The sequence below is a fragment of the Arvicanthis niloticus genome, chromosome 16, assembly GCF_011762505.2.
Source record: "Arvicanthis niloticus isolate mArvNil1 chromosome 16, mArvNil1.pat.X, whole genome shotgun sequence".
NCBI classification, from domain to species: domain Eukaryota; kingdom Metazoa; phylum Chordata; class Mammalia; order Rodentia; family Muridae; genus Arvicanthis; species Arvicanthis niloticus.
The window spans coordinates 59,526,473-59,540,104 of record NC_047673.1 but is presented as its reverse complement, the minus strand read 5'-3'; the positions used below and the strand labels follow the sequence as shown (position 1 = coordinate 59,540,104).

Here is a 13,632-nt window from a genome sequence, read left to right as displayed (position 1 = left end):
ACATACACCTGACTCACCTGGGCCCCCCTGACAAGTGGTGGCATGACTACTTGAGAGCTGGCCTGTGGTCCCAGTTTGGCAGACACCTGCTGCCCACCTCGGACCAGTGGTGGTGGGATGATGCTGCCGGGTATTCGAGTGGAGGAGGTCTGTCAAAGACACCAAGACCCAGGTTTATACGAGGTTTCCTTTCCTCGTACAATTCCTTCAGCCTTTACCTCCCCAGTGCTGAGATGAGAGGTTTATGGCAACATCCTAACTTATGTGGTACTGGGGATGGGACTCCGGGCTTTCTTTAATTTTGATCTATCTATCTATCTATCTATCTATCTATCTATCTATCTATCTATCTATCTATCTATCTATCTATCTATCTATCTTGGGGGGTTGGTTTGTTTGTTTGTTTGAGACAGAGTTTCTCTGCGTAACAGCTCCAGCTGTTCTGGAACTCTGTAGACCAGGCTGGCCTCAAAGTGAGAAGAGATCCATCTGCCTCTACCTCCCATGTGCTGGGATTAAGGGTGTGAGCACCTGGCTTCAACTCAGGGCTTTGTAACATGAGGCAGACATTCAACCAGTGAAGCCACAGCCCTAGGTTGGTTTTTATTCTAAGCTAATTGAGAGTGGGACAGAGCCCCCAGAGTCTGTGGGCAGAGGCCTGAGCTGAGAGGCCTCAGTAAAACCCACCCAAAGTGTACCTGGCTCACTTTAGCCAATCTTTCAATCTTACTAGTCAATCACCACTGACCAGTCTACTACACTGATAGTAGCCTAGTTTGGTGGTGTAATTTGGGGTCCATGTGACACTCTGGTCCTTTAGTCTGAGGAGGCCCCATGCTACCTGACTTGCTTCCACAGGATGGACGACTAGGGCTGCTCGGGAGCTTGACTATAAATAGTGGTGGTGCTGGGCAACAAGCAGAAGAATACACTAACCTGAAGTGATGTCTTGCCAGCAGGAATGTTCTGGGTACCCCGCACGAGTGGGGGAGGGGTGGTCACAGTGCTCCCCGAGGAAGCTGTAGGCTATAAGATAGCAGGATGCATCAGCAGGAGTTGGTGTGTGAAGTCACATACGCACACACCATCACCACCACCACCCCTAAAATTACTTCCTGCTTGCTCCCTGATGCCATACAATGACACAACACCCCATGGGTTGGGCCTTTGCCCTGGGACCAGCCTCTCTAAGGCTCTGGGGTAGGCAGAGCACAGGTACCTTCTGCGCAGTGGCTTCCTTCTGTATTTGACTCTGTCGCAGCTTCTTCAACAAGACCAGTTTTGCTTCCTCTAGCCTCAATTCCTCCTTCAGCTGCTTGATCATCCGCTCTCGCTCTTCCGGGCTGCTTTTCTATGAGAACAAAAGCACAAAATTGGGGAAAGCTTCAGTAGAAGCTCTGCAAGGTGGGGTAGTCAGGCTTCCAGGTATGGGCACAGGCTCTGCGCACAGGCTCTGCAAAGGCTCACCAAGAGTGCCTCAGTGCTGGTGTCTTTCAAGGCCACTGTGGTCAGACCATTCACCCTTGGGCTTGATGGCTGCTCACTGTCAGAGAGCACAATCACATCAGGTGAGGGAGGTCTCTTCTCAGACTTCATGTCACTGTCAAATGAAGATAAACAGGTGCTTAGCAGGGCAGAGCACTAGGTAGGCCAGAGCACAACAGAGCAGCAAGTGTACAGCATTATGCACTGTAAGTCAACCCTAGAAGCTCAGTCACACCTAGGTGCCTCCTCTTGCCACCTGCATCATGGATATCATCATTGGTCATCAGGACCATCCATACCACAGGGTGTGCTCGCTCTGTCTTTGAGTACTCAGGTGTAGCATGGATGCTTCAGAAAGTGCTACTGACCCCAGAGCTCTGTCACAGGTAGACACAGAGCTTCAGATTTTAGTCTGCTAACTCAGCTCCTGAGTGCTGGGTAGGATGGATGTGAGCACTCCAAAGTCAAGGGTTCACACCGGGAACTACTCAACAAGAAGCCCAACCCTCCCTTAATCCAGTCCTATACAGCCCCCAGAAGAAAAAAACAGCACAATGGTGTACTGTAAGCTTTTGCTCTCTACCCTAAAAGGAGACCTGGGGCCATCTGCTGCACAGTCCTACCTAGGACACGTGGCAAGTGGCTGCAGTGGCTACAAGTTTTCAAACTCAAAAGACCCACTCTTGCAAAGGCTTAGGCCTTTACCTCACTGACTTCATGCTCAGGTTTGTAGAGTGATAGCTCTGCCATCAACCCTGAACACTCAATTTTCAGAGGAAGTTACATCATGGAACACTCAACACTGTCACCAACCTTCTAACACACATCCTGTGGTGTGTAGGAAGTTCACTTTTCCCTGTGAGCAAACAGCCAGTTTCCCTAGGAACTCAGTTGTATGAGAAGTGGTACACACTGTCAGTTGCCAGAGTTCCACAACACTGACCACTCTTTCCACACTGGCTAAAGGCCAGTCTCTAAGCTGCTGGCCCAACACAGCCTACATAGTTAACCCACACAGGAGCACCCCAAAATGAGGCTTCCCTCTTTGAGAAAGGTATTAGAGGGCATACCATACACATTTGTTGCTTCTAAATCCTTAAAACCAATGTGCTCTGTTGCTGTAACACAGGAAGAGGATGGGGAGAGGCAAGTCCTAGAAAAAGTACTGTCCACAGAGGGCAAGCTACAAACTACCCATGGGTGTGTATCCCAGCACCCTGCTAAGTACCCAACTCGTTTTCTGGAAAAGCAGCTCAGAACATGTCCACTAGGTGGCACTGAGACACAGGAGACAGGATAAAGTTAGGTGGAAGTCACAGTACAGATCTGTTCCTGTGGTTTGGGCTAGAGAAGAGTGAGGTGAGTCACTGGGTGAAGAGCCTCTGGGTCCCCATCACCGGTTCCTGCCAAGAAGAGTAGGCATGGGTGGCTGGGGGGCAGGGAGGGGGCACCGTGGCAGAGGCTGACCCACCAGATGCTGGCTGGCTTCCTGGTTTCCACATGACCATGAACACTGGCCACAGCCTGAACTTTTCAGCAGTAGCTGCCTGATCGTCAGGCCAGGGGTAAGGACAAAGTCTGAAGGCCCAAGGCTGGGGTCTACAGAGCCTGAGGGTTCTTGAATGTCAGGCTGCAGCAGCCCAGAAACAGTGATTTAAAAGGGACCCTGGGGGAGGGGGGCTGGATTCGTGAAATGGCTTCGTGATTAAGACCACATAGGTTCAATTCTCAGCACCCACATGACAGCTCAAAACTGTTACTTAAGTTCCAGGGATTTGGACAGCTTCCCATAGACACACAAGCAGGCAAAACAGCAATGTATACAAAACAAACAAACAAACAAACCATTTAAAAAACTGAGAGAGCTGGTGAGATGCCCCACAGTTAAAAGCACTGGCTGTTCTTCCAGGACCTGGGCTAAATTCTCAGCACCCACAATGGCAGGTTACAAGTTTCTGAATTTCCAGTTCCATGGTATCCAACACCCTCACAGAAACATACATACAGGCAAAGCACTGCTGTATGTAAGTAAGTAAGTAAGTAAGTAAGTAAGTAAGTAAATAGCTCTTAAAAACAAAAAAAGGTTTAATCAGCTGCATACTGTGTAGCAGACGCACAGTCCAGTGCTGTGCCTGTGGTAGTGGTCCAGGAGAGTGCCTGAGTGGACTGAACAGCTAGGCCTAAGAGATACCTAGGGACTGGCTTCCTGGGCAGACTGAAGGACATCCAACTGTGAGGTTTACCTCTTTTCTATCTTTCTGAGGTGAGTTGTCTAATAAAATTTGAGATTTCCGTGAGGGATGAAGGCAGGACTGGGGCAGAGACTATCCTGGGCTTAGGTTTCCTTGGAAGACAGCCTTGACCACTGTGCTTTTTGACCCCAACTAATCAATAAGATCTCAGAGATGATGTCACTGCTATCAGTATCACTCAGCATTCCCGAGACAGCCAACCCCCAGTGAACTTCCTCTATGCTAATCAGGCCACCAAAAAGTCATGTGACAAAGGCATTTCCCTCCCTAGTCATGTGACCCTTTAACTGTGCCTTCCAACGTGAAAACCATGGCAACGGGCAGTTCTAACCGGTTTGTGACACACAGCCTTCATTTTGAGAAGAGAGGTAAGGGTTCAGGTGCTGTCAGAAAATGGAGGCTCTACTTTCCCCTTTCTGTGAAACCTCCAGGAATCCAGTCGCCTGTGGTCATCTCTTACAAACAGAAGAAACCACAAGCCTCTCTCCCTTCCAAACTGAAAAGCTTTCCAAAATTCAGCTTTTAACAGAAGTACCTTCAAGATTTTCTGTACTTTTCTAGACAGCTTTTAACTTAGGAACCAGACACATGGATCAGTCACAGGCACGATTTCAGAGGGAGCCTTTTATGAAACCCAAAGGCAGGAGAGTAAAATGAAGAGGGGCATTGAGAGTGGCATGCAGAGCTCTGGAGCATGGCCAGGTTGTCTGGGACAACTGAATTTTTCTGGGTGCTGTGTGAACCTGTCCTGCCTGCCTGTGTTGAGAACACACAGTGAAACATAGTTATAAAGTGGCTTCACATCACCAGTAAAAATCTCCGAAAGCAAGCCAGTCTGGTCATCAGTACCAAAAGCTGTCTCCTACTAGGGATGTGTGCCATGTCCCGCAGAAGGGGCTGAGCTCTTAAACCTCCTTCCACAGGGATAGTCCACGCCAGAGGAGGTGCTATGGTCCTATCCATGTCTCCTCAGCCTGATCGGAGGAATAAACTTCATGGAGGAATTGTCCTCGGGGAGAGTAGTTCTCAAATGGGACTTCTCAAACCCACATCTTCTTGGTACCCACATGCAGTGGGGACTCTGGCTATGACAAACAGTGGCTCTAGCTTTAGTGTCATGGCCCACTGGAACATACAAGAAACAGGAGAGAAGACAAGTTTACAGGCAGCAACAGAATGGAAGCAATAAAGAAATAATGGCTCTAGGGACTGGAGAAATGGCTCAGTGGTTTAAGAGGACAAACCAGTACTGCAAAGAATGTGAGTTCAGTTCACAGCACCCAGAGCTCGTAACTATTTGTAACCCCAGTTCCAGAGGATCAGAGACAACCTTGTCTTCACAGACATATCACTCAAGTGCACAAAACCAAACATAAACATACAAAATACTTAAATATAAAATATTTAAAAGAAAAGGAAATCACCTAAACTTTAGTTAAGGGGACACTCATCCAAGCCCTCAAAACCCTAGACATGAGCACTCCCATGCACCTCAAACTGCAGAAAGCCAAAGGCTGTTGCCTAGACCCACACGACACATGAACAACGCAGCACCTAAGGTCCCCATGGTGTGTCCAACAGGTCTCTGAAATACTGTGTGTGTGCAGTACACTTGGCTCTGAACCAGTCATGGCTTATGGCCCAAAGACATCTACATCACTGAGGACCAAGTCTTCCTCAGGGCCAGCTTAGCTACCATGGCCTATCCACCTACTCTTCTGCACCCAAACCTTGCACCACAGCACAGACTAGCTTGACTTCCACGTCCATCCACTAAGCCCCGGCCAGCCATGATCTGTCCACATCACCCTTCAATGGGCCTCTGGCCTTTGGAATGGCCTGAGTTGGCATTCATTAGCCCCATGGCACATAAGCCAAAGGAAGACATCAGACTTGAGGGCCCCTTAGTTTCCTAAGGGACTGCTTTCAGATGTTGCCTTTGTCACCTAGTGTAATAACAGTTTGTGAAAACTGACAGACAGATGGACAGGATGGACAAGCACAGCTACCTTGCCCTCTGAATAGGCCTGACATCCTTGTCTACACACCATGTGTGTCTCTAACTCACAAGGAGGGATTCTCCACCCTGAGCCTATCCCCCCTCATACAGGTGTAGTACGGTCTCAGCTCCCAATGAGGGCACAAGAGAAGGATCACAGTGCCTCAGTGCTAGGGTCATGTAGCTCTAGAACAAGTGTTCCCAACCACCCCACCCTTGAGGTTGGGGAAGCTGGACTCACCTATGACTAAGCTGACTTGGGTGGAAGAGGCCGTGGGGCTTCTATACAAGGCCAGAAGCCTGTCCCCATAGCGACGCTCCTATAGGCATTAGCATTTTCCTATGGAGAGGAGATGCACTCACAAAGCTGTGACTTAGGCTGTTGAAAGTGTTCCACAAAGTTATCTTACTTCTGCCTCCTGAGGGACACTATCTTTTCCCCACCGCTCTCAGGTTTTGAAGGCTCAGATGTCTCAGCACCAAGCAGAGTAGGAGTTCTACTTCCCCAAGGCAGGAGGGCAGCTTTGCTGGCCCTAAAGGACCTATCCCACCTTGACAAGATGGGGCTGTCTGTGCAGAGCAAACTCTTGAGATTGGCATGTTCTGCTACCAGGCCACAGTGGCTGCCTCTCCAGAGCAGGTAGGCCAGTGTCCTGGAGGCCACAGAAGTGTTGGACTATACCAGACTCCCCTGACAGACCTGGGAGCCTGAGGCATGGGGCAGGGTTAGTACTCCAGAAGCATCTCCAGCCTTGGTTATCTGGATTAGAGAGGAGGATTCCTGAGCCCTAATAGAGTCTAGGGGAGATGCCTGTTCAGCCTTAAAGGCTGGCAAAGGGTGTGAAGAATGGGGTGTACACCTCAGCCCTGTCCATTCAGGCTGCACATGTGGGTAGCTGTTAAACACCAAACCATGAAAGGGTTTCACACTGCTGAATCCTTGGGCCAGGTCACAGTAGCCTTGCAGCTTCCATACAGGTTTTCAGAACACAGGCACTAAGGGAAGTCTAACTGCTCTGGGCCACAAGGCTGTAGGGATAAGCTCTCTGTCTTGGGGGGACAGAGATGGGTTTGACCATTGCCAGCCACTGCATGTGACTGATGGAGCCAGCATAGGCAGGACAGTTGACATGGGAGCAGTTAGCAGAACCACCAGACAGCGAAGCATTAGCCCAGCACTGCTTCAAACTTTTTTTTTAAAAAAAAAAAAACAGGGTTTCTCTGTATAGCCTTGGCTGACCTGGAAATCACTCTGTAGACCAGGCTGGCCTCGAACTCAGAAATCCGCCTGCCTCTGCCTCCCAAGTGCTGGGATTAAAGGCATGCGCCAACACTGCCCAGCTTGCTTCAAACTATTACACTAGGCCTATGCCTCCTTCCTTAGACTGTCTCCACAAACAAGACACTTGCTAGGACAAAGCAGGGAGCAAGGAGGCAGGCAGGGGCTGGAAACCCACACTTGGCAGCTCCCCATACAGGGCGGTGGAGGCAGCCTTCTGTCTATAGGTAGGGCAGGCTCAGCCTAGATGACAGAACAGCAGGATAAAGAAGTTGTCCCTGGAGGATCCACTTCAGGCACCATCTGCAGCGCCTCTAACTCATAAAGCTAAGAGCACTTCTATCCATCCCATTCATTGTACCACCCAAACCCACTTCTAGGAAGTCTTATTAGAAAGTCCCTGTTTTTGAAATTGAGTTTCTCTGTATAGCCCTGGATGTCCTGGAACTTGCTATGTAGACCAGGCTAGCCTTGAACTCAAGAGACCAATCTGCCTCTGCCTCCCAAATGCTGGGATTAAAGGAGTGCACCCCCATGCCTGGCACCTACTAGGGAGCTTTAACAGTGAGCACTAGTCCCCATCAGACTGATCTGGCAGCCCCAGGCGACACTTTTCAATGACCTTCCATACCACCTGTGCTCAAGAGCAAACTCACATGGACACCTAACCCCACAAGAGCCTGCTGCCGTCTGATGTTTTTTCCTTTAGGAACACTTGTGACAACGGTGGTCCTGGCTGGCCTGTCTTGGGGTACGTAGACACAAACAGGTGCTGTAGAGCCCATCTGCTTCTTGTCAGCAGGCCTTGCTCAGTACCCATCATGCCTCCCAGCTATAACCTGAAGGCCCCTGGCTGGAAAGCTAGGATGTGGAACACGCTCTGCCTCTCTACCACAGAGGTAAGCAGCTGGGGTGAGATTTCTGAAAATGATGTCATCACATTCCTGGAGAGTTCACATCTGACTGCTGCTTTGGAGGCTCCAGTATAGTAAAACACAGGGAGAAGCAACATGTGGCCTGTGGGACTGCACTACAGAACAGCAAGGCTAAGTAGTACCCAGCTTGCATTGTCACCTCCTTCTAGATAAGGATAGAGAAGAGCAGCTGAGGGTTGTAAAAAGAGCTGGTGTGTGTGTGTGCATGCCAATGGACTCAGAGCCTGTCACCTACCCAAGAACAGCTGGTGCCTCTGAAAAGCTAAGTCCTGTGTGCTTGGCTCAGAAACACAGCAGAAGCCGTCAGCAGGAACCCTGGCCACCCATGCCAATTACAGTGTGCCCTTCTTTCCAGTGTGTAAAGAAAGACACAAGTCACAGGAGGGCTAAGTAACTTCCCAGGGTCACTCAGCCAAGCCCTGCAGACAATTTGGACTCCCTGGAGATGAGACTGACACTGTTGGGGGATAGGGGAGCCTGAGAATTGTTCAGCAGAACATTTGCACAGAGAAAAGCTAGCCCCATGCACTGTTAGCTCTGACAGGTTACCATGTCTCATTTGTAGTGTCAAGTTAGAGCTCATCTTTATAGCTTAAGTCATGGACCACTGGCAACATCCCCATGAATACCCTCAAGTTGGTAAGAAAGAGACAGTAAAGACAGGGATGTGGCCCTCATACTTCCTTAGTAAACAGGAACTTGTTCCACAGCAGGTTATCCCATAGCAGGTCATCAACTAATAGAGCACTGCGGTGACATCTGGTTGGGGGGAGGTCCACAACACAAGAGTGTGAAACCAGGACACTGGCTGTAGCACTAACCCAGCTTCCTCCTGCCACGGAGAGGCCAACTCCCCTCTGAGGAATACCACACAATGAATGTCCCAGCCAAGTAGAAGCTGGACCCACAGCAAACAATGTAATCATACCTCCTAGAGAAGAGACCAGCTTGCTCAACAGCAGAATAAAATTGGTCTGCATGCTGGGAAAAGCTAAAAGGAGCCAGTACAGCTGCCTAGTGTGTCCTTCAGATATATGAGCTTCAAGATGTACCCAGCTACAGGTCAGGCAGTACATGTCTCAGTATATGGTCAATAAGGACTAAAGTCATGCTGCTCAGTGTTCCAGCTGTGGTACTGGAGTCCTAAAATGTATCTTCCAACATTCTGTGAATAAGGGGGACAGATACGTGAAGTAGTCCTATGGTGTGACAGATGCACTTTCCTAGAAGAAAAAAAGGAAGTAAAGACTTTATATACTTCCCTCAAAGTGATCAACACAAAGACCATATAACATAACAAAAAAATCCCTGCTTGATGATTGAGACCTGAAATTAACTAGACTCTTCTGATGAGCAAAGTTCCGTAATGGAGGTTATGTGGAGTTGGAAGGCTCATAGACACTAATGTCCCTCTGTGCCTACAGAAGTAAGTGCTGTAACACTGACACCACCAACACATGTGAGTTCACAAGCATTCAGGGAGAACAGGTTTAACTCCCAGAAGGAGAATCCTAAGAAATTAAGAGTGCACAGTCTGCCCTTGGGGAAGTGACCAAAACCCCACACATTAGCACAGGCAGTGCAAGGGCTTCTTTCTAAAGGGTCTGATAGGAGAAGAGAAACAACCAACATGCCAACCTGACAAGAGGCTCAAGACTGGTGCTGGCTGCAACTGTCTGCTGACAGCTCAGGGCTTTGACTTCAGCCCTGCTGTAGCCGCAGACGACCCACCCTGGAGGAGGGACAGACAGCAACCAAACAGCTGCTCAGCAGACCTCAAAACAATCTTGAGGACTGGAAGATGTGCTGAAGACTAAATGCCACAAGGGGTCTTAAGAGCATTAAAAGGACATTTGGGGAAAACTAAAGCAATGAGAACAGTCCGGGTTGGTTAGTACCTGTGAAGTTCCAGTGTTCTGTTCACCTTGGGGGACACAGGGTTTTGCAAATACTAGATAAACTTAAGCTTTGGAGCTAAAGATACAGATCAACAGATTTATAAGTGCTTATAGCTTTTGCAGTGACATGGTAACTCAGAACAGCTAACTGTAGTTCCAGAGATCCAGTGCTGCTTTCTGACCTCTACACACATGGTGCACAAACATGGTGCACTTATATACATGCCAGCAAAAATACTCATACACATAAAATTTAAAAATTTTTTTTAAAAAGCTAACTTACTTCTAAAAATATTTCTTTGGGGTTAGGTGTAGTGGCTCATACCTGCAATCCTAGCACCAGAGAAACGTTGCAACAGGAGGATTACAATCAATCTGAGTACAGCCTGGACTACAGAGAGTTGGTCTCAAAAACAAAAAGGTTTCTTTTACTCAGTGTGCAGGAACAAAGTCCACACAGCCATGGGGCAGGTTCATGAGGAGGTAAAGCTGTAAAGGAGCACCTGTGACGGACAGACGCACCTCCATCTGCACAGCTACTAGTCTCTGCTGGCACTGCAAGCACTGGCTTCTTGTACTCGATTCCATTCTAACAGACACCACCGAGTGCAGAAGTGAGAATCGCCCAGTAGCCATGTGTTCCAAGAGAATTACTAAGCAGGGGTGGTCTGTGCCTTAGGATTTTTGCTTTATGCTAATAGAAAATCAGGAAGCACAGTTATAGCCCAGGGACAGAGCCCCCGTGTTGTTGGGTGGATTCAAAGTGAACTGACTTGTATAATTTGCAAGTTTTTTTTAAGAGCTGAGGACTGAACCCAGTGCATTACACTTGCTAGGCAAGTACTTCACACTGAGTTAAACCCTGGCCCTACAACTTTCAACTTAATGTAGGTATACTGAGACATAACCCATCAGCCAGTCAAGGAGCATAAAAATACCATGTATGTATGCTGCTATTTCAGAGGCTTATTACAGTCACCTTAATAAAATGAACAATTATTTTCAAATTTTCTACCACATTACACATCCACAGTCATATTCCACACATCCAAAGTTGCCTGGAGCTGTTGGGTCCTTGGAGCTGTATTTACAGGCAAATGCGAGCTGCCTACTGTGGGTGCTCCGGAAGAGCAGCTAGTGCTCTTAGCTGTCAAGGCCATCTCTCCAGCTTCAAAAAAAGGGTTCTCTTCCCCAGGGACTGGGTCACTGGTGGATTCCCAATGCATCATGACCCATGGTGACTTTTCCCCTGGCTGTCAAAGCAGTGTTTCCAAATACAAGCCACGGCCAGACATGGTGGCACATACTTTTAAACCCAGTTCTCAGGAGACAGAAGGCAGAGATTTCCATGAGTTCAAGGCCAGCCATGGCTACATAGTGAGACTTTAAAGTTTTTTAAAAAAAAGAGAGAAAAAAAAAAAAAGGTTGAGCTATATGTTGGTGTAGTGACATGGGCTTGCCATCCCAGCACTCTGTAGGTAGAAGCAGATCATAAGTTCAAGGCTCTCCTTAGCTACATTGTGAAGCTAGACTGGGCTACTGTAAACCTTGTCTCTAAAAAACTAAGTACTTGCTTTGGCAGCACTTATACTAAAAACAGAACACCAAGAGCTCAATTAGGCCGGGCAGTGGTGGCGCACGCCTTTAATCCCAGCACTTGGGAGGCAAAGGCAGGCGGATTTCTGAGTTCAAGGCCAGCCTGGTCTATAGAGTGAGTTCTAGGACAGCCAGGGCTACACAGAGAAACCCTGTCTGGAAAACAACAAAAAAAAGGGTGGGTGGGGCCCTCAATTAGTGTAGTTTCTATGAAAACCTACCAACTATTCCAAATGTAGAACTAGGCACACACACAAATCATCCCATGGTTTGGGATTTAAGAATATGAACACACAACAATTACTGAGATGTCTCCTATCTCTCTAGCCATGAGAAACCACCTTCACTGTCTCCAACTTTTGAGGGAGTATAGGGCCTTCCTTGTCACCATGGTACCTGACTAAACCTTAGCCACAGGAAACTCAGACATCTCTCTGGCTTTGTGTGCCCTTTCTCCTTCAGGCGTCTAGGGGCACATCCCCTTTCCAGTCTCTTATTTTCAGAAACTCACACACTCCCAAGGGCTTGTCCCTTCAGCACTGTAAAAAGTCTTACTCTATGATGAGACAGAGACAGCAGGGCTCTGGAGCAGAGGCATGAAGCATCTGCCTCTCCTCACAGAACTGAGACATCATACTAGGGCTGTCAGCTCTTCTTCCCTGCCAGTTGGTCACCAGACTCACTATTAGGTTCTTGGGCTTATCTTCTTGAGACAGTATCAGTACAACCCAGACTCCCTTCCCAGGGGGCCTGCCATTCTTTTCCTAAAGAGCCCTCTCACAGGCTACAACAGTCTACTTTCTGGTATGACTCCTGCTGGAGCACCCAGGCTCACCAAACTTAAAGTCTTAGCATTCACTCTTGCTTCTACCTGTTCTATATACACAAGACTCTTCTTCACTCTATTCTTCCACAGGACAGGAGGCAGGACTCCCTCCATAGCACAGGGCCAGAAAACAGTACCAATTAAAAAGCAACAGATGGCCCTTTCTAAGCCGGCACTCCATAAGGATGAAGCCATGTTCAGTTTGAGCACCCAGACTGTGAAGCCCAATGGTGAGAAGCCGGACAAGTTCGAGTCTGACATCTCTCAGGTGCTGCTCAAGCTGGAGATGAAGGCTGATCTCAAGGCACAGCTGTGGGAAATCAATATCACTGAGGCGAAGGAAACTGAAGTTGGAGGTGGTTGGAAAACTATCATAATTTTTGTACCAGTTCCTTGCTTAAATCTTTCCAGAAAATCCAAGTCCAGCTAGTTTGTGAATTGGAGAAAAAGTTCAGTGGGAAGCATGTAGTCTTCATTGCTCAGAGGAGGATTCTGCCCAAGCCAACTCAGAAAAGCTGTATGAAAAATAAGCAAAAATGCCCCAGAAGCCACACCCTGATAGCAGTGCATGATGCCATCCTTGAGGACTTGGTCTTCCCAAGTGAAACTGTGGGTAAGAGATCTGTGTGAAACTGGATGGCAGCCGGCTCATAAAGTTCACTTAGACAAAGCACAGCAGAACAACATGGAGCACAAGGTTGAAACTTTTCTGGAGTGTACAAGAAGCTCACAGGCAAGGATGTTAATTTTGAATTCCCAGAGTTTCAGTTGTAAAGAAAATGACTGAATGAAGTGTCATTCATAGCTGAAAAATAGCCGGGCGGTGGTGGTGCACGTTTTTAATCCCAGCACTTGGGAGGCAGAGGCAGTCAGATTTCTGAGTTCGAGGCCAGCCTGGTCTACAGAGTGAGTTCCAGGACAGTCAGGGCTACACAGAGAAACCCTGCCTCGAAAAACCAAAAAAAAAAAAAAAAAAAAAAAAAGGCAACAGATGGGGTTAGAGAGAACTCAGCTAACAACCACCTGAACACCTCCAGTTCCAGACACCCTCTGCTGGCCTCCATGGGCACTAGGCACACTTGTGAGATATATACACACACACACACACACACACACACACACACACACACACACACACACATACATGTGAGCAAATGATTATGAATATAAAACAAAAGTCTTAAGAAACTAAGGTAACAGTGAGCTCCCTGTGTCTCTGCATATTTTAGTTACCTGCCACAGGGGCTGATGAAGCAGCAGCTCCAGGAAGGTGAGCTCAGCAACACCACGTGCTCCCAGTTTGAGCAGGAATGACAGAGGCCTACCATTAGAAACAATGGTAGTGCCAACGGCCAGGCAGTG

The 13,632-nt window shown here is 48.2% G+C and overlaps 1 protein-coding gene and 1 pseudogene across 8 annotated transcripts in view; one reads left to right on the top strand and one right to left on the bottom strand.

Annotated features, from left to right (window-relative positions):
- Gatad2a (GATA zinc finger domain containing 2A) overlaps positions 1-13,632 on the bottom strand; it is an 89,665-nt gene that overhangs the window by 8,156 nt on the left and 67,877 nt on the right. For all 8 annotated transcript variants that reach the window (XM_034520369.2, XM_034520370.2, XM_076914352.1 and 5 more), the window contains 4 exons: positions 1,468-1,600; positions 1,220-1,351; positions 937-1,026; positions 18-149 (listed from right to left, as the gene is read on the bottom strand). In XM_034520369.2, the coding sequence (XP_034376260.1) occupies positions 18-149; positions 937-1,026; positions 1,220-1,351; positions 1,468-1,600 (487 nt within the window). The remainder of the gene's footprint in view (positions 1-17; positions 150-936; positions 1,027-1,219; positions 1,352-1,467; positions 1,601-13,632) is intronic.
- Positions 12,341-13,247, top strand: LOC117721587 (small ribosomal subunit protein eS7 pseudogene; annotated as a pseudogene).